The sequence below is a fragment of the Erpetoichthys calabaricus genome, chromosome 17 (genome assembly GCF_900747795.2).
Source record: "Erpetoichthys calabaricus chromosome 17, fErpCal1.3, whole genome shotgun sequence".
Classification (NCBI taxonomy): Eukaryota; Metazoa; Chordata; class Cladistia; order Polypteriformes; family Polypteridae; genus Erpetoichthys; species Erpetoichthys calabaricus.
Window position 1 is genome coordinate 30,191,934 of NC_041410.2, and position 21,559 is coordinate 30,213,492.

A 21,559-nucleotide genomic window follows, 5' to 3' on the forward strand; every position below is an offset into this window, starting at 1 on the left:
CTCTCAGTTTTCGTTCTGTTCTCCACAAGGAGGTCCAGAGTGCATCCCATAACTGAGCGTACCCTTTTAATTAGTATATTGATTCGGTTGGCCTCTCTTGAAATAATGTTACCGGTCCAGCACACCATAGCCTAGAAAGTAGCACTGGCCATCACAGAATTGTAGAAAAAGCAAAAGATTTCATTAAAGAAATGCAGACTCCTAACAAAAAAAGAGCCCACACTGCCCTTTCTCATATAGTTCCTCTGTGTCCAACCTGTCATTGACGTGGACCTCCAAGTGCTTGTAGGAGTGCAGCACCTCTGCATCCACTACCTGAATAGTGACTGGACACGGAGGATCTCTGGTGTGGTGAAAGTCAATAATCAGTTCCTTGGTTTTGCTGATATTAAGATGCAGAGAATTCTTTTTGTACAAAGAGAGCTTTCCACCTGACTCCTATGCTCAGTACACCCCATAAGTGCTGATTCATCTAACAATTTCTTCAAGTGGCATGACCTGGTGTTATATTTGTTATTAGAGGTGTGCAGAGTGATGAGAAACGGTGACAGGCCTGTTCCTTGTGGTGCTCCAGTGTTGCTCACATCCATATCCGAGACACAGTCCTTGAGTTTCACAAACTGCATTTATCCAACAGATAATCCGTTACCCAGGACATCACAAACTCCGGTGTCAGTCAATTGCCGCTTCATTTTTGGACTGCTGCTTTCTAACACTGTGTCAACTTTCTAACCCACCTGACTCTCCTCCTTCAGGTGATAAATTACAAACACAATTAAACATTCAAGTTAACATCATTGTGTCCTGTGCCCATCCATTTGCCCACACCTTCACAAAAGCACTACACGGTCCCAACTGAACAGGCTCTTTAACACACATGTACAGTAATTTTTTTAATTTTGCCATTTTTACAGCAGTCTTAGCAGTCTAACCATAATTCTGAGCATGTGCACATTTGTGCTGTAGTTCTTTCCACTGAAGTTTTATAAGCCCAAGTAGATGTAAACATTGGATCTCCTCACTGTATCTGGGTTCTTTTTATGGCCCATATTCTGACAAGGGTTCTTTTGGTGCTGATGTTTCATTTCATGATCATACAGCTGACCCTTCATCATTTCAAAGTGCTAAGAAGCTACGTTCCCCTTGCAGGTTCTTCGGCGCTGTGCAGGTTCAAAGACCGTAGCTTACTCCAGTGTGTCTATGTCTATTAGTCTCTGTGCTGTTTTAAATTTTATGTGAGGGCAGAGGAGAGGATAACAGGAACAAGAGATGGGAATTTGTGAAATCTGCTTCAGTGGCTTTGCTTTTCTTTGTTCTTCCACCTAAAAGATGACCACAATGAAAGGCCCCCTTGGTTCTCTCTTCCACGTTCTCCTCAATGGTTTCATTATCTTGGTTAATCAATCTATCCATGTGAACCCTTACATATATCAGTTATGTGGTATTGCTCAACAAGTGAAGATAACTGAGATTGTATTTTATTTAATTTTCTTGCATTTCCTTAAAGACAAGCTTATGAAGGTGCCAGAGAGTAAAGGCACTGAGACCTACCAGGCATCACTTCAAGTCTGGGAGAAATGAAGCCTAGCATCACAGACCCTGCTTTATGTCTGGTCATTGGAACCATCTATTATAGGCTGTAATTCATTGATGTTTTTCCTCTCGTCTACTAATTTTTTTTATCCTCTCTCTGTCTTTTAGAAAATTATCTTCTATGAATGGCTGCCTGCTTACCTTGGAACAGCAGTGCCACAATATTTAGGTAAAGCAAAATCATGGGGCTTGCATGGGGTGACAACATGAGCAGAAAAGGGGGAAGGTCAAAGTAACTTTTGGGAGTAAATAATGGCATCTAATGTAAGCTTCTACAAGACTCGTAGAACTAAACTAAGCCGGAGCGACCACCACGCGCTACACAGTGTCTCCATGCTAACCAAGAAAGTAGCAAGGAGGCCTTGATGTGTCTGAGACCAGCTGCAGAAAGCCAAAATGTGATGATGGTGCTCCTCTGGTATGTGAGAATTGTTTCTGAAATTATGGTGACCTCTCTGGACAGGTTATAGAAAATTTGAAGATCCTGGCATCTCACCAGAATTTCAAGCTGCAGCAATGAGGTTTGGAGCCACCATGGTGCCCCCCGGAGTCTACATGAGGTCTGCATTGCCTTATTCTGAAATTTACTATCTACTTTGTTCTAGACATTTGATAAGTGGTGCAATCCTGCAGTTCAAAATTTATATGTAATATATAATGCTGTATATAGTGTAGATTATTTTACCCCTTCAGCTGTTAACTATAAAAAGAAAATCAACAAAAACTCTTACTTAAATTGTTTTTTATTACTGTGTATAACATAAGTTTGTGTGATATTTCATGTTACTCAGTTGGAACCCCTTCTGAGGTAACACGTTCACGTTGTCCTTGGTATATTGTTTTCTGATTTTTGCCCATTCTCTCCATGCCCACATGATGGGTATCCTCTTTCATCCCAATAGCATGCCAGGGTAGATTCATTGGCATCTATAGTAATACTGCCAATATGAGTGCGTGTGGATGTGTACATAAATGAGTCTTGTGACAGACTTCTGCTCTGTCCAGGACTTGTACTCCATTCATCCATCAGCTATTGATGACTGCCATGAACTTTACATACCTGAAATATGCTCTGGATGGGTTCAGAAAACATGTAAACATGATTTTTATTAAGCCCAAGCTTATCAACAGTCATGGCAAAGTTTAATTTTTATCAGTGCTTTCAGACAACTGTTTTTTTTTTTTTCTCTTGACTTTCTGTTTTCTATTTGTATTTTTTTCCTCCAGATTGAGTAATGTTTTCGTATTGTTAGAAAGTAATCTTTTGAGGAACCAAACAATGATTCATGGTAAACTTGCTGATACACGCAGCCAGCATGAGTGTGCGGCCAAATGCCTCTCTAAAAAAAAAAAAAAAAAAGCGAGTTGTTATAATGATGGCAAATCCCAGGGAGAGCAAAAAAATAGCTGGTTGACCAACTCTGTTTATAATTATTATTTCTTTCCCTCTACTTCTATAAATAAGATGATAACCTACATATTAGTCAGCTAATCTTGCCTGCAGGTAATACTGTTAGAATGCAGTAAATGGTTGGTTCATACAAGGAGTCCAAGTTTGTGTAGATTTACTTTCCACTTATTTTTACAACACCATTGTGCAAGTCATGCTCAGCTACTAATAAATGGTTCCTACATAAATTGCCCATCCTATTGTCTGCAAATGTACTTTTCATTTTGTTAATTCACAAATATGCAGCTGTTAGCCCTACTCATTTTTATCGCTTCATACAATTTGTAATTAATCGTTAAGATATTTAAATAGCAAACGTTTTTATTGTCGTTAGACTCTGTACTGTTCTGTCTGCATCATCTCAACAAACTTAATGCTCCGCCCTTCCGTTAAGTTCCAGAAATGATTGGAAAAGTCATTCCAGTCTAAAGTGCTTGCTGATTGGATGAATACATTTGAGTGATAGAATATCGATTTAATAAATGTAAACCTGTCTTTTTTGGCGGAAATGCAAACTGGTTGAGACAAGTTGTTGTGTTAACTTGTTATTATCTGATTGGCAGACGTTAACCAGGGGCCAAATGAAATGGTCTTAAAAAGAGATTGATAAAGAGCATGTGTATTTTAAAAATGAAAAGGAAACAACTGAATAGTTTTATGTGTAAATTTTTTGTAAGCTTTTTATATTAGGTTTGCACCTGTAAATGAAGATGTTAATAATTTCACTCTTGTCGTGTTCCTGATGCATCACAAAATATCGAATGGAAAGCTAGAGGAGTGTCAGGGCAGTGCTGAAGATGCTCATAAACAAACTAATGCAGACAAATTCCTTTTGTATCCGCTACCAGGGCCATCTTAACATTTGGGCTCAATGGCTGGAGCATAGGGACCCACAGTGTTTCTGATGCCTATGAATATTTCTGTTTTACTGTAAAAGCAGGGGCCCCAGCTTGTTGCTTTGCCCGGGGGGCCTATGATGCTATTAAGACAGCCTTGTGTGTCATATAAAATACTGTATTACTTAAGAACTAGCCAACTCGTGGCATAGCATACGCCGCATAATTATTTATTGATGGGTGAACACTTCCTGAAAGACACAGTTGTCCAAATGGGGTGGGTTTGAGGATACGATTGTGAGTGAATGTAAACTCTGGAGAGAGCAACATACAATTGTCCATGACTGAAAACTGGTTTTGCCAGATACAGGCATATCTTTTTGAAAGTTTGTCCCTGCGCCTTATTAATTGTCATTGCAAAGGCCAATCTAACAGGAAATTGCGTGTAAAAGTAAAAGGCAAATTTGAATCTGATGGGGTCAGGGAAATCCGGGGAATATGGACAGTTTGTGAGGTAGCAGCTGCAATTGTTTTACACTCCAGTACATTGCGGTGAATGCTGGTAACAGTCCGTCTAGTGCCTTTACAGAGACTTCTTGCTGGCATGAGGTTTCTGAGGAGCATGACGACTGAACCAATTTTAAGTTTGAGTTTATGCGGAGGCATACCAGTGGGAGTAAGACTGCTAAGAAATTCACCAGGGAATGAAAGTTGATGTGTGGGATCGTCTGTGACAATGGAGTCAACGCTGGTGAAAGTTACTTCGTTGGTAGGGATAAGTTTCGGTACCTGTTCATTAAGGTATAGCAAGTCTTCGTTGGTGACGCTTAATATACCTCGCGTGCTGAGTTGTTCCTGAGTCACAGTTGAGAAGTCGATGTCGCCACATTATTTTCCTTTTATTTCTGAACTATGTGAAGGTAATGTTGCAGGTTTTCCATTTTTCCCGTTTTGCGAAATCTTGTTCGTGAGGAAGAGCTGTCATATTTGTCGTCAGTGTAAGTACATGCATGTGACGCCACAAAGGTTGCTTGTTAATGCAACCGGCGACAGTAAGTGCTAGAGTTGGTGGGCGAGGCTCTGGCGTGCGTACCCCATGACGTGGAAGGAGGGTTAGAGTTGGCGGGCGAGGCTCTGTCTTGCGTGTGTGCGTATCCAATGGTCGGGCTACTTGGTGGATTATATATAGAAAAGCAGCCGGAACCAAAAAGAACAATGAAAAGTCAACGTGGCTCAGAGGTGCATGTGGACTGTAGCAGAGACGAAAGCGACTGAGGCGGTGTTTGGTGAGATGTTGCGTGCCTCAAGAGCGAGGGTGGACTCGGGAGGAGGGTTAGAGTTGGAGGGCGGGGTTCTGTCGTGCGTATCGCATGGTCTCTGTCTTGCGTGCCATGGTCGGCTGCTTAGTGAATTGTTGGTGGGCGGGGCTCTGTCTTGTGTGCGTCTTGCTTACCATGGACTTAGTGAATTATATATATAGATTATTCATATTACTTAAGAATTACCCATCATTAACTGTCCATATTGCTGTTTCAGAAACAAAGCCTGTCAGTTTCGCAGCGTAACCAATTTCGATGGCAGCAAGTCACCTGCACTCCGAGTCTGTAACAGCTACTGGAGCAGAGAGGTAAGTCGGTTTGAAACTGAGAGGACCTCATAGCAGTGTTGTGAAGTTTTATGTTCTCCTGAGTAATGTGTTTCCATTTATTTTTGCTGGAATACTATATGTAGCCCAAAGACCTTTATTGAAGCAAAATGAGAAAGTGGAAAATGTTTTCCCTTTGCTTTACTTCCTCCAGTTCGGAATGCCTAAATGAATTTCAAAACGCAGAATGGCTTCATCCAGCCTTGGTGACTGTTTAGAATCACTGAGAAAAACCCAGTAGCTGCTACTGACCAATGTGCTGTGATGTCATCCATCAGAGTGTGAACTGTGTGGTGGTTGGATGAGGGTATGCAGTGGGGGGGGCCATCAAGGCTGCAGCCAGGCTGTTACTACCTAAATAGTCCATCCATATATTTTCTTAAAGCGTGCCCAGTTTGGAATTGTGGAGGAATATTTTGGGACAGATTTTCAACCTTGATGGGTGTATTCACGTTGTGTGCCATATACTGAAACAAAAATGAAGATATAACAAAATTTACAATATGATAGAATGCTAAGGTCTCTGTGTTTGTCCTGCCCCTACGAGCAACCTGATTGGTTAATTTGACTTTGGTGTGATTGGTCAGTTTGGCTTTAATGACGTGATTGGAAGATGAAGTGCAAATGTGAGACACCCAAAAAGGAATAAAGGCAGGAAGTCTAAAAGCTGACAGGAGGCAAGCAGGGCACCTCAAAATGAGAGTCTGAGAAAAGGGAGCGCCAGTAAAGATAAGTTCAAACATGTGAGGATAGAGAGAAAAGGCACAGAAGGTACACATAGGGCAAGAGATATTAAATATTTTTAAACTTATTGTATTACCAAGAATAAAGCCAGGTACTAGATCTGTCTAGCAAGTGCGCAAAGGAATGACACTGCAACCCTCACCAGGAAAAGTAATTTCATAAAATAAGAAATAAGCAACAAAAAACATTTTGACATTTATGTATGCTCACATATTTTATTACTTATGTATTCTCTCATTTCAGAATGCACTTATTTGCGTATTTATTTATTTAAATTTGTCTCAGCTATTCTTGCATATGGGATAAACTAGATCTGTTCACATTAGCATTAGTTACAAAGTGGGATTGAATCTTGACTGGTATTCCAGTTGTTGCCTGGGACTTTGCATAATTCATCACTAATGTAAGGAAGACATCTTGAAGATCTGGGCATATCTCTCTGAAGTTCTTGATTTTTATTTGGCCCTCTCAAGCATTTAGGCCAATCTGAGTGCACACAGCTTTTAGGAGGTCACTCACTCACAGTCTCTACCAACAGAGCTTTTTTTAAATGACATTTAGCTTTAAGGTATTCTTCCCATGGTGCTATGGGGTTTATGGTGCTATGGGGTTTTATTGGCAATTTAATAGGCAATTTTTCAGATGTGCCTACTTAGCAGATTGCACCCAAATGTTTTCACTTTACAGTCTGTAGTCTTGGGCATTCTTTGGGGTAAGACTCATTCTATTATGGAGCAGTAATGATCAAATATTCCAATTACTCTGGAATCAACTTTACCTTGAAGCTTAATAATTGCACTGATTGAAGTATATGAGAAAATTACTCTTGGTATCAATCCTGAGTCAGTCCTTCAGTGGCTTTGTGATATGGGAGCAGTTTTAGTAATGATAAAGACTGAGTGTTTTCTCTTATCTTCTTGGCTGTTACATACAGCCATGTTAATATGTACATATCACAAGTGTTACGGGATTAAACTCAAGGCATGCGGATAGAGAGAAATTATAAATTAATCTGTTGCTCCCACTTTGCTCATCCATCTCTTCTGTAATCATCTGCATTTAAAGTTAGTACCACATATATTTCATATTTTTAACACATTCCTGTTATGCCTCTATGATGTCCTGTTTTGCTGATTAGTACTATGGTACACCTTATGCCTGTAAGTCAAGGTAGTTTGATAAAAGCTACCATGATGCTTTTTTTGTTTCGTAATCTGCAGAACCCCAATTTAAAAACTAGAGAAGATGTGGATGAGTTAATAATGGGAATGGCCTCACAGATTGCCGAAAAAGAAGACAACATTGTAGTTGAAGACTTAAGAGGTAGATGGCAAATTTTATTTTGTTGCCTGCCTGGTGTGATGTCCATTTTTCCTTCAGACAGCCCATTGAAAGTCAGAATCCTGGCTTGTCTGACTCCTTTTATACAGTCTGGCAGTGGTTCTTCACTAAGCTGATGGAAAGATATTGTTGTTTTTCATTTATGTTAAATAGTTTCTACTTCCATGTTTGATACATTTGAACAAATCTGTATCCTTATTACCAGGGTTCTCAAACTCCGGTCCTGGAAGACCACACTTGCTGCAGGTTTTCATTCTAACCCTTTCCTTAATTAGTGACTTGTTTTTGCTGCTAATTAACTTCTTTTGAATTAATTTTAATAGACTTATTTTTTTAAGATTTGTTTCCTTGAATTTCTTCATCGTTCCTCTGAATTGCTTCATTTCTTTCCTAAAACAGCACCCAAACAAAAATGAAATGTGAAGTGAGTGAGCCAACAGAAGACCAACTAAGTCAGGGCTTCAAACTCCAACCAATTTCACTCTAACCAGTTGCTTAATTAGGTGCGGATTCTTGTCATTAATTAAACCTGTTTTTTAATTCCATGGCTCATTGCTGCTCTCATTGTGCAATAGCAGACATTTCTAAAATTGTTGATTTTTTCTTTTCTAAGACCTGAGCAGATCAGCACTCCTGAGATCTTCATCTTTCTTTATTTTCAGATATTATATGATGGACACAGTTTGCTGGTCATGTTTTGGCTCATTTTGTATCATTATTGTTTAGCTGCTAATTAAGGAAAAAGAAACAATTAAGAGGTCTGAGTCTTCAAGAGCAAGTCAAATAAAATTAATTTAAAGGAAGTTAATTAGGAGCAAAAACAGGTCACTAATTAAGAAAAGGGTTAGAATGAAAACCTGCAACCACTGCGGCCCTCCAGGACCGGAGTTTGAGATCCCTGCCTTATACAGTATGTGATAGCTCTGTATTTAGTGAGTGGTATCATCTATTTTTGCATTTTGCCTTTTAGTTTGTACTATTGCATTGTATCTCTGAGATGGCGGTGATAGTTTGCCCATTTAGCTTTGTGACGAGGATTACTTGTGTTCTTTTTTTTTATGTATTGTATTTACCCAATTTTTGATATCCATTGCACACCCAATTACCTAAAAGGGGGCCTCTTTCTGGACTTACTTTTACCAAGATTTCTTCCATTTTCTTTTTCCCCAACAAGGTTTTTGTTTTGTTTTTTTTGGGGTCTATCAAAAAAAACAAACGGGCCTGTTACAGCCCATCAAGACATTCCTTGTGTGATTTTTCAGGCTGTACAAGAAATAAATTGTTATTTAGCAGGTTTTCTGAACTTTTTGTGTACTTGTTTTGCCATGCAGATTACATGTATGGACCCATGAGATTTTCACGCTCTGATTTGATGGCTCTCAGTATTCAAAGAGGACGTGACAATGGCCTTCCTCCATACAACAAAGTACGAATAGCTTTTGGCCTGAACCCTATTCAGAAATGGGAGGACATAAACCCTGAACTGAACCAGACTGCACCTAAGGTAAGAGAAGAGCTCTATAAATAAGAATAGCCAAGTCTTCTGTGCAGAGTACATAATGTATGATCTACTAAGTGAAGTTTCATAAAGCATACAGCAAATATTCTGTAGTGCTCAAAAATTTGTGACAATGGAACTCCTTTTCGGTTTAACTTGGTAAGGACAAATCTCACTTCCAAAGAGTGCTAGTTGTGCTTGGGAGATGGGTGACATCATTTATTAGTCAATATTGCAGATTAAGTTTGTTTCAAGTCATCTGGATGAATTCTTTTGGATTGAAGTTGATCTTTCTGATGATTTAAGGTGTGGATACCACAACTAAACTAAACATGCAAAAATAGTGAGTAAAATATTGTACTAGCTAGCTAACTTAAAGGAATTTTTATAAAGTTTTATACCATTCTCTGTTATTATGAGATTAGTAAAATCAAAGACAGCTGTTCATAACTAGAAAATTCAAATGGAAAATATACACTAGATTTGCACTGGCTTTTCCCTTTGTCTCTACCTGGTTCCATGAGCTTGCATGATACCCTAATGGTTAGCTGGCATCTTCTGAAGTTAGCTTATTGTTGCCTTAAACATGTTTAAATAGATAGAGTAGATAAAATGTTCTTTGCTCAAGACTGTTAAAGCAGAGCTTCTCACCTCTTTTTAAACTAGACATACCTTTAAATCCACAGATTAAACAAATTGATCTTTCTTGTTCTGATTTTTAATACATCCTGGGCTGGAGGGATGTCACGTTTGTTGTCTAAATGCCACCATACTTAACTATGATGCTTTCAAGAAATGGAATTGTTAGTTTGAAAACCTGAATGGTTGGCTAGATAGAATGATTTTGTGCAAGATGACTTTGGTGCAGCAGTAGTGAGACAAGTTAACTTTAAGATTTTAATATGGTCAAAGCAACGGCATATAGTGTATTAATGTAAAAGTTGACACGTAGTTAGTTCTAAGTCTGAATATTTCTTATGTTTCAGTTTTTCCAAAGGCCTTAGTGTGCAGAATGACAGCAACTTGAGAGTTCCCAGCTCCATTTCTACTCCACTGACCAGTTTTAATAACTGTCCATTTCTCCACAATAGGTTTTACAAAACCTCTCCCGACTCTATGGAAATGACATCTCAAAGCTTGAACTCCTGCCTGGAGGTCTGCTTGAATCAAACGGGGGTCCTGGAGAACTGTTTTCAGCCATCATTTTGGATCAATTTACACGTCTTCGAAATGGAGATCGTTTTTGGTTTGAAAACAAACAAAACGGGTATGTAAATTTTAGTGTGTTTTTGTTTTTTCCTTTTGTGCAAGTTTTATATGTACTTCATAGCTACTGAAAGAGGGAGTCACTCATCATTCTGTTCATTTACTGTGTATGCATATACTGTACAAAAATAAAAATTTAGTAGAATTCTGGTTACATCTTCCTCTCATATGCACTTTGTTACTTGCCTCTTTTTTTTCAAGGTGCATTCACATGTAATACGCGAAGCACCTATTGCAATAGCCCTGAATGTCTGTCCAAAGAAAACTCTGCTCCCTGTGAAGTGATTTTTGTTGAATTTTTAAACACTCACTTTTCAAGAAATTTGTCAAGGCAGTTCTGTTTTCACTGAGACATCTTAAATGTACCGTGCTGAACAAAGTCCTGAAATTTCAAAATCTCCAGTTGAAACGCATTGGCAACTGCAAATTAGTTGACTGTTTCAGTTTAATCTTCACAGCAGTTGAAGCAGCTTGTACATTTTGTATATTTTCCTCCTTTATTCGTTTAACAGCCGCTCAGATCTCAGTACATTACTATGGAAAGGATACACGTGTGTAAGCAGCATATACAGCAGCACTTTTCTCCTATTGCTTTAGGTAAGGTACCCATAAGAGTAAAAAAATAAAATAAGAATGAATCATTTCTCTTGCAAAGAATGGAAGAGGAAAGCAGTTACACAAGCAATTGTACTGAACTAACTGAACTAAAATTATCTGACTATTATTAGGATCGTAGCAGCTAGACGTGCAACAAGGACAGTGTCGTGGAATACAGTTTTCTGCGCCACACCAAAAAGGCTGTGTCACAAGTAACAAAAACAGGGTAGGATTACAGTTTGCGCTGTGCTGAAACAGTCACTTAGTGGTAAAATGTACAACAGACTGAGCCAGGGTTACTGTTTATCCATACCTGAAGAGCCGCTTTTGCTCCCGTGCAGGGCTGTCTTAACAGTATTATAGTCCCCCGGGCAAAGCAGTGCATTTGGGCCCCAAACTACACAACTACTCAGCAAGTCACAACATACATAGATTAGCGTGGGGCCCCTATGGTCGTGGGGCCCTGGACAACTGCCCAGCGTGCCCATGCATTTAGATGCCCCTTCTTCCGTGTATCTTTAAGACTAGAATTAAAAAGCCTTAAGATAACTGTCACTTTGGCATTCCTGTTACACAATAAATTGGTTCCTTTCCAAGTTCTTAGTTATTTAGATATTTTAATGAATTACTGTTTTTTAACTACAATTAATAGCTAAATGGGGAATTAATTACCCTGTGAAAAGAAAAAAAAAACCTGAAATATTAATAGTAATTTTATGCAAATATTGTTCATTTTCTTAATAGTTATTTTTCATTTGGCAATTATTGGGTTACTACTCTATTGGGTTTACTTTTAAAAATGATGATTTAAGAAAATTGAACTTCCTTTAGTCACAGACCCTCCACCACAATCACACATCAATCAGTGGCATATATATATTTTTTTAATTAGACTTCGGTTGTTTAAGAAAGCAATTAAGCCACCACAAGTATATTTAGGCTACATTTTTAAAAAAATTACATTGTAAAGTGCTGTTAAAAAGCACATATTGATGTAGTCTACTAACACATACACCTACGTTCTATTATCACTGTTACTTTTGAATGTGACTCATTGTTACAGAAGTATTTAATAAACAAAAATGTGATAACTGAGTCTAGGATAACGTAATTGGAAAAATGTGAAATGTTCTTTCATATCAGTTAACTTAGTTGACAAACGCACCTGAATGTTACACCACTCGTACATTTTCTAACTTGTCTTTTTTTGTGCTGTTATCTTTAAGTTAGGTTATCCTTTTTTGTGCTGTACTTTAGCATGGTATGGAGCATCATTGCTCAAGACTTCCATGGGCCTGTTCTTGCAATATTTCATTTACGCACTTTCATAAAGTCTTTTAATCCACTCCTTGTTCTAATCAATCCATAAATGCTGTGTATCCACAAAATTCACGTACTTGAAACTAGTTGGCAGACTGCCCTATTAACCTTGTCACCCGCTCTTAAGTTTTATAAGGAAACGCCTCATGCTGACCTTTCCCAAAGTAAACACGGTTGGGTCATTTGTACTGTAAACAAAAAAATTAATAGGAGGTGTGTGAGACAGTTTTTTGCTCAATTCCTCCACTTCCTGGGTGATGAGCAGAGAATACAAGTTAACCTCTCACCTCTTTCTCATCCAACTCCCTTCATCTGCACGAGTTGCACACAGTTGAGACTTTCCACTGGGAACTGCTGTACAAAGCAGTGACTGTGTCCTCCAGGAATTACTGAGGAAGCAACAAACTCCTTACATGTAGACTCTGACTGTATGGAGTTTTTGCTTTCTTCCCTGTTGGTGGGTGACCTTTTCTCAGTCATCGTAAAGGTTAGCCCATTAGGTCACTTTTAATGTCAAAGGTGACCTATTGTGAATCGGTGTCAAGTGTGATGGGTCAGGGTCAGTTCATGTTTTGCATCCAGTGTAGTCATAATATGACAAGGCTTCTCCATGCCTCTGGTTCAGGAAATGGGTCCTGGGGCTCCCTAGTGGCTGAAAAAAGAAGAGTGTATATGGGTCTTCTTAATCCAGGTCAAGTCCCCCTCCACATTTAATAATCTACCCTGTATCCAGTCTCAAAACATACCCGTAGTCACTTATCAATGTGCATTCCACTCTTCTAGGCTATGGAGAAAGTTGTGCTATTTTATTTTCATGCTGTAGATCACTCAGTCTTGGTGCCTTATTGTGTATATAAAGTATAATAATCAAGTTGTACTACATCAAATCCAAATAGAAATTCTGAGCAAGAGGAGAACTGAAAAATGTGTCTTTATTAGTGAAAGCTGCCCTTTGGCCGGCATGTGACTATTGAAGACCTTTTTCTGTGAAACTTTATGGTGATGGAGTGATTTTCCCCATTCACTTTTGAGTTTTGGTAATATTAGCAATCAGCCTCTGTGCCCCCGGCAAAAATTTTGAGTGGCCTGTCTTGTCAGAAGTCATTGCACGTAAACCTGAAACTCTAAATAACAGCCTCTTACATTATACTGACTGCAATTTGGTTTGTCGTAACATTTGCAAGTCTTGCAGGCAGAGGTTTTTGTTAAAGGCTGCAATCATTACATCCAGAATACTGTGTCTTTTGCAGGCTGTTTACCGATAAAGAAATTGAGGAAATTCGAAATACCACTTTCAGCACAGTGTTGCTTTCAGTTATCAATGGAACCTTCCAAGAAAGTGTGTTTAACTGGCATTCAGGTAAGTAGGATTAAGGATTATATTTGGGGGGTATGGGGAGGGAGAAGAATGAAGGCTTTCAGATAGGAAGTGTGAGACTTACTGATTTCTATTATTATGCACTTGTGGCGCACACCCAGTCACTATCCCCTGCTATCGTTACATTACATGATTTCCCTTCATCCTGGCGTGAGAGCTCCAATTCTAACTCGGGTTTGTTTTGTCATTGGGTGAATTTACCTTTTCGATAACCTGTCTGAGCAGTAAAGTTCCTAAAAAGATTTCAGTATCATTCTACAGATTAGACATTAATTCCAAGAGCATTGGTTAATATTAAGGAGCAGCTTGCTATAAGATCTGACATGTCAACATAAGTTGTACTGATTGTGCATATCACTAATCTTATCGGTGTAACAATACAAGTCTTAACATAAAATACACTCCCAGTAAAGCTCTTTCTTCTCTTATGTCTTTATTCCAGGTGACCCCTGTCCACAACCCCAGCAGCTGACTGCTGAACATCTCCACCCCTGCACAAAGGTCACCACACTGGACTACTTTGCTGGCAGTGAAGCTGGTTTTGGAATTGTGTTGGCAGTGCTTATCTGCTTCCCTCTAGGTAGGACACTGTGTCAAAGTAATGACCCTTTGCCATTTTTGTGGATTTCTAATGATCTTTCATTTTACTGGTGTGTGTGTGTGTGTGTGTGTGTGTGCGCGCGCACATATATGTCCATCAAAACAGAATGTATACATATCACTGCATACGCCACTCGGTGGTAGTACTCCGTGTGTAACACAGTGGACAAACCTGAAGTACTTTGCAGGTATAATAATTCCACAGTGAGCTCACCAGTGTAGGCCTTTGAAGCAGGTTTCTAATTTATGCATTTTCTGGTTATTATTTTAACTGTTTATTTCACTTTCTTTTGAGCTACAGATGTCACACTATTTAATCAATGATGAAATAAGGGCGCGGATCTCCTAGTCTGATTCCATTCTTTTATTCATATTTAAAGATTACTTTTGCTGTAAGTTATGAAATGATTATAAGTTACTGTGATGTTTGAGCTGACATTAATTTATTATCATTTGTAAGTTATTATTATTATATAGCTTTTAGAAAGAAATAGTCCCTGAAGTTTCATTATAAAACACACACTAATTAAATGGCTCTTAACCCCCGAGGTTATGTATAGGAGGTTAAGTAGCTTTCTTAGCGAGTATTACATGAGTAATATTTCATATGCAACGTCACAGGCTAAGTACTATTCATTAGCATGTGTTTCAGAGGCTAAGCAGCTTAACTTAATGTTTATTACACTTAATTCAAAGCCTGTCTATAAACAGAATAGTTATTAATTAAGAATATTTAAAGTGTGAACATCAGAGGGTGATTTATTTATTTATTTTAAACACCATGTGCCCACAGGAAAAGAGGATAATACCTTTATAATGTTAATACACTTTATCTATCTATCTATCTATCTATCTATCTATCTATCTATCTATCTATCTATCTATCTATCTATCTATCTATCTATCTATCTATCTATCTATCTCTCTCTATCTCTCTCTATCTCTCTCTCTCTCTCTCTCTCTCTCTCTCTCTCTCTCTCTGTTAGCAGAGTGAAAGATTGGACATAGATTATAGAACTTAACAATTTATTTAACTAGCAAACCCCAAATTATAAAAAGTAACAGAAATAATATGATTCCAAAAAACAGTACATGATATGTAATGGCTAAGAACACGCACGTTTTCTCAGAGATTGCCTTAGAATCTTCCAAGTTACCCTTGGGTTCCAACCTTTTTATGTAAACTTACACAGCCAGCGGCAAATTACAAAACCAGTTCTGGTGCACCGACTGGAAACACAGACTGTGATATGATTACATAACTATTGATCTGCAATGGCTTATCAGATGGAATGAGGTGAGACTGCTAGACTCCAAGGAATGCGGTGCTTACATAACAGACTCGGCCTCGATGTCAGAAAACACCAAAACAGATGTGCTGTGTAACCAAACAGGCTACATTGAATTTTATCATATCTTCTGAGAAAGAGTTTGGCTAGCAAGGGATGCTTACTTAATGAACTTTAATTGTCCAGTCTCTCTGATGGCTCGTCTGAGACAGGCAACAATTTCTTTTCTCCCATCAGATGAAAAACACGGCTCTGTCACTTTTTGATTTGTGAACAAAGTTACCACTGATAAAGTGCTTAGAAAAGAAATTTGTAGTCGGTTTGTCCGTGGTGATTTGATTAATACAATATTCCAATGTCCACAGTCGCTCCAGTATCCTACACTGGTAAACTACCATGCCATCAAGTGTTGGTTCCTGTCTTTTACCTAATGCTCCTGAACAGGTTCTGTGTTTCTGTAATCCTGAAACTGGGTTAAGCATTTTGTAAGTTTATTGAATAGATGGATAAAATAAGAGTGGTGTCTTAAAAATGTCCAATTATTAATTTTCTCAAGGACTGTCAGAGGTATTAGACTTGAGCATTTAAAAAATGCAGATTTGCTTGTAATGGTATCTCTGAGCCACACCTGGGGCTAATAGAGTGTGTCACATGAAAAGCATGAGTATTGTTTTAGCTGATATTCATTTGAAATGTGTTCCATAAAAGCCTGTCAAGACTGTAGAACCCACTATTAACATTAGAGATGATGGCAGTTAGTGTCTAAACAGACAACACTAGGTGGCACATTTTAAACTAGACTAGATGGATACCAATCCATCAGTGGCCACTGCTTATGAACACACCCATAACTCACCATTATAACTTATAGCCCTTTGTTTTTGGTGGGAATATGGAAGGAAACCACAGTACAAATTTCACAAATGCTGACCAGACTAGTAAGAAAACTCTTAACTTTGAAACGGTGAGGCATCACCCTACCCCTTCTTGCATTCATCATCATTTTTTCCACATTTTTTCTTTACTATTTAAATTCCTGCCTCCTACTCTGAGCTCTACTTTGGATTGGTTTAGAAATTTCAAACTGAGTAAATTTGTTCCCATTCACTCTTACACACAATTCACTCCGTGTTATCTCAAGATGTATGTCTTATACATCTGGCTCTATAAGATTACCCTCTCCTTACCAATAAGATCCCAAGTCATTTTAACTCCTATACATGGGGCAGCTGCTTGTTGTACACTTGCAGGAAACTTGCCACATTTTTTCTGAAAGAGTGCCATGACGTTAGATTTGAAGGTGCCGATTCTCATTCCAGTGCCTTCATACTCTGCTATACATTCCAGTTCTCAGTTATGCCTTGATGTCCTGTCCATGAAAATTTAAGACTGGAAGTCGGAGTATCTACTTCCCTTTAGCACCTCCACTTGGGTTCAAAGGAGTTGCCTGGATGGGATACAATCATGTCGGCTTGACATTTGTTTGCCTCCCCAGGTACTCTAGTTTTTCTTCCACTTCTCAAAGAGGTGTGTGTTAACTTAATTGGTGGCACAACGCTGGACCTTGTGACAATGATGGCGATATACCAGCGCTTAACTCGACCCAGACAGATGTGGGAGGCACACTAATAAAAACAAAGATGCTTTTTGTTTTTCTTCGCTCGAGGGGAACATCTTCCCTGTCCCCATGAACCGACAACACAGTCCAAAGCACAAATCACCTCTAAACCATACTTTACTTTCTCAATCTTTCTTCTCCACTCCTCTCCGGCAAGCTTAGTCCCCTTCCTCCCGACTCTGGCTCCCGAAGTGGTGGCTGCTGGCTCCTTTTATAGCACACCCAGAAGTGCACCAGGTGTTTGATGACATATTTCCAGCTGCACTTCCAGATGTGGCAGAATAACCGCCCACCCGGACTCAGGAACAACTGCAGCACCCCCTGGCAACACCCCCGGATTCCAACAGGGTAGTAGAGAACTCCATCTCCCATGGAGCCCTACACCACTGCTACCTATGGGTGATGCAATCTAGCTTTCCGGGGGAGGTACTGTTCTGTCCATGCTTGCTCCCCTGGTCCCCTCAGTGAAGAGGTGTCCTGGCCGGACAAGGACTCCGGCCGTCTGTGACAACCCCTTTGAGTATATATGATGGGGCTCTGTGAGAGACTGGTGTTCCATCCAGAATTGCTTCCTGGCTTGTGGCCAGTGTAGCTGAGATGAGCTCTGGCTCCTTGTTACCCTAAACTTAGTAAGGAGATTAGAAAATGGATGGATGGGGATAGTATAGGGTAATAATCATACATGAAATGTCTCTCGCCTTGTGTATATATTTACAACTATTTAAACTAAGTGATGGAATGTGCACTTTTTATTTACAAAAATATTAATATACAGTACATAAATGGTGTGTATAGTGTATAAAATGAATGTGTGCGTGCGTGTATACAATAATATGAATTAGTCAGTCTTTTTTATCAACAATATGGATTTGAACATTTTATTTTATTGCTTTTCTTGAGTATTTCACTGAAGAATAGCTACAGTTTTCTGAAATGACCTGCCTCTGTTAAGTGGAAAGGTGGAGGACTAAGTTATGGCTCAAGAAGATGCACACGTAATGCGCTCGACTGTTCATTTGGGCTATTTTTTGACGTAAGGGAATGCATGTTAGAGGAAGCGGTGCTCTCATGTCTGTCCCTTATTTGTTTGTTTTGTGGATGGATATACAAGGAAGTTCAAAGTCACATGTGGGGTCAGCTAACACAGAGCCTCCCACTCTCTCTGGTTATCTCTTCATTAGTCATGGCTGCACACCATAAATTAAATCTGTTGAGCATTTTCAGATGCATCCAGACACTTTAGACTGCACCGATCATATGTCAAGACACACTGTGAAACTGATTACAGGCCTAGCTACACGTCTTCATCATGAACTTTGTCATAATTTGACCCAAGGTTGCCACTGCCCAGGTATTTTTCCACTGATGGAAATACATGAGTGGGTACTGATTCACAATAGCACAGAACTTGAAACTTGACATAAATTCTGGCTGCTGGGTGCTCAGCTAATCTCCAGTCCATTTTTGCTTTGTTTTGAATTGAAGAACCCCTTCATGATTTCCTTTCTCATGAGAACACACATTACTAACTCCTTTCCTATACAAAGTGTACCCTGACAAAGCAGAAGGTGCCAGTTTATAAAGCATATAATAAACAAATGTAATACAAGATCACATAAATTCATTGTTTCCTTGTGTGTTTTTATTATCTGAACTTTGGAATAGCTAACAAAAAATAGGATCAACTGAATTTAAAGTACCATGAAGAAGTAGCTGCCCCTTACTGATTTCCATTGTTAGTTAACAGTGACTGCTTTCAGATCTTTGAATATATCGGGTAAAGAGCAGGAGAATTAAAAAACCTTTTTTTAATACTTCAGTCATCAAATTAACAGAGTTGTCCAGTACCGATTATCACCTTTACGGTGATTTCCTCCTAGTTTAATCAACCCAGTTAAAGGGGTAATTGGAGTCCGGTGCTTGAACTCAGCCAGGCTTGATTACAGCCAACCTTGCCCGATGTAAACCTATTTAATATGACCCTTATCATCCGGGTCAATGTGCTAGTGGTGATTCAAGATGCATGTAATGCCACAGTCAAACGAAATTCCTGAAGAGATCAGAGAAATTGTGTTTGATTCCTGTCAGTCTGGAGATTACGATGGCCCTGCGCACAATTAAACATGGTGATATGCACATTCAATCGAAGTGGTGACGCGCAGAATTAAATATGGTGCCGTATGCAAAATTACAGCTGACGTGCACACAGTCAGAGGGGTGGCAAGTAAAAGATTACGGAAAGGGTAGTAGGTACCATGGCGAAACAAAAGGAAAACACTCATTGGTAGCAACGTTTGTCCGTCAGTCCACAGGGAACGATTCCTGTTAAGTGGTGTGCTGAATGAGAGAAAGTTAATACAGTATTATTTTTTCAATTTAAATTATTGGCTATCACAATTCCCAGTCTAAGCACACGACTGTGTACATAAACAGGTAGCCATCCAATCAATCAATCAGTCAATAAATAATGAAGAAAATAAACTGGGGACCTTTCCGTTCTTTTTTTCGCCTGCAGTGCGGTGCTTGATGGTTTATATAACTGGGGGCATTACTTTGGAAAATACCGGTTTGTTAAGATTCTACAGTACATTCCATTTTATTGTAATAACAAAGGAATTTATTATTTATGTTCAATCAGGTGCTGTATCAGAGGAGAGGTATAGTAACAAAAGAAACAGAAAATCAAAACTCACGTTTATGATTTATATATGTTCCGAGGGTCTATGTTTGCCAGTTCTGGATATTGCACAGCATTACTTCTGATTTATAAAACCTGAGGTGTGCACAGTTCAACACAATTTATCTTTATAAATCACAATCGTCTTGCCTACATGAACGCACCTCAAATTCCGTCCTTTTGCTGCCCTGAACCAACCGTATATGGACTATGCTAACCAGCCTCCTACAGTACATATGCAAGTCACAATGCTGCCGAACTTCATTGGCCTCCCTTCTGACATATCGAGACCCCACCATCTGCATTTTGAGAATATCTGGCTGCACTCTGCAACTGACCACACAATATCATGTGCAGAATTACACCGTTCTGGGGCTCAAGGAAAGGTTTAAGGTGCCAGCATCTGACTGTGTACCCACTATCACCTGGAATAAGTAAAGACATGACTGCTGTTACATTGAATAGCACAGGCCATATGAAACACTGAGAGTTCACCCAGTTACCATACCAACAATCCAGCCACTACAAACAGTTCCATCACATCTACCAAGGCTACATTGCCTCAAATAAATGAATCAAGGGTTGACCCAGACTCTGAACTGTGGTGTTTGTCAGTTTCATCTTGGCATTACAGATGACATGTGCATGAATGGAATGTCATGGCTCATGGTTAACAAAAGCAGGTTTGTTCTTATTAGTTTTCCTTATTGCAATATGAGTGTGGTATTTGGTACACAGATTACATTACAAAAAGTAGCCACTGCTGCAAATTGACTTTCTGTGTCAGCAAAAACATGTTGTTTTATGTATGTGCACCCACACCATACGCAAACTCAATGTAGTCCCGCACGGATTGGTGTTAATGGCTTCCAGAACAGCAGGCATCATGGAGCTGAAGCTTTGCTGAGATATTCCTGACCTATCGGCCAGTTCCCTGAGAAGTGACAATAGGTAGCCGATACAAACTGATGAAAAAAACCAAAAGGTTCTTCAGTGCAAATCCACAGCCCTGGCCCTCTTTACAGGGAACTAAAATACAGTCTGTGCATTATGTTAATCACTTTTGATGTGTAATATGTTTGTCACGTCAACATACATTCTTATAACGGCCTTGTGACATCAATTATTATACACATGAGACATCATTTAGCTGGTTTGGCTGCATTTTCCTACTTGATCAAGGATGTTGTAATTTCCCAGTTTTTCTGAAATGTGTACACTTGGGTCAGAGTTGCCATAAATATGTGCGTATTTCCTCATCAAGTTTTCATGTATCAATCCCTGGCTTTACGTGGAAAGCTGCATACGTACATTTCCAGCACTTTCATACATACACTATAAATGTTTTATAAATGTGACCCTTGGATTCCACGTGTGAGCCATAATCTCCAAACAGAAAATACCTGCAATACTTGTGAATCTTCCCAGGAGTAACTTACCTGTCAAATTTACTCCCAAGGGCACAGCACAGTTATCCAGGAATGTTTGAAAGTTCCTTAAGTAAATTCAATGAATTGGTTGGCTGTTCTTGCCACAGCAAAGATCAGTATGTATGACTCCACAGTCCAGACACTAGACGTGAATGGGCTTCACTGGAGAGCAGCAACGTGGAAACTACTGCTAACACTAGAAGAACATAATGTTCTTCTTATATTTACCATGAAGCACCTGAATGATCCCCATGCTTTTTGGATGATTTGTAATAAG

At 39.1% G+C, this 21,559-nt stretch overlaps 1 protein-coding gene across 3 annotated transcripts in view; it reads left to right on the top strand.

Annotated features, from left to right (window-relative positions):
• Window positions 1–21,559, top strand: part of duox (dual oxidase) — an 86,923-nt gene that overhangs the window by 30,926 nt on the left and 34,438 nt on the right. For all 3 annotated transcript variants that reach the window (XM_051920610.1, XM_051920611.1, XM_051920612.1), the window contains exons 8-15: window positions 1,702–1,762; window positions 2,057–2,153; window positions 5,416–5,506; window positions 7,489–7,591; window positions 8,941–9,113; window positions 10,199–10,374; window positions 13,541–13,650; window positions 14,111–14,248. In XM_051920610.1, coding sequence (XP_051776570.1) covers window positions 1,702–1,762; window positions 2,057–2,153; window positions 5,416–5,506; window positions 7,489–7,591; window positions 8,941–9,113; window positions 10,199–10,374; window positions 13,541–13,650; window positions 14,111–14,248 — 949 coding nt within the window. The remainder of the gene's footprint in view (window positions 1–1,701; window positions 1,763–2,056; window positions 2,154–5,415; window positions 5,507–7,488; window positions 7,592–8,940; window positions 9,114–10,198; window positions 10,375–13,540; window positions 13,651–14,110; window positions 14,249–21,559) is intronic.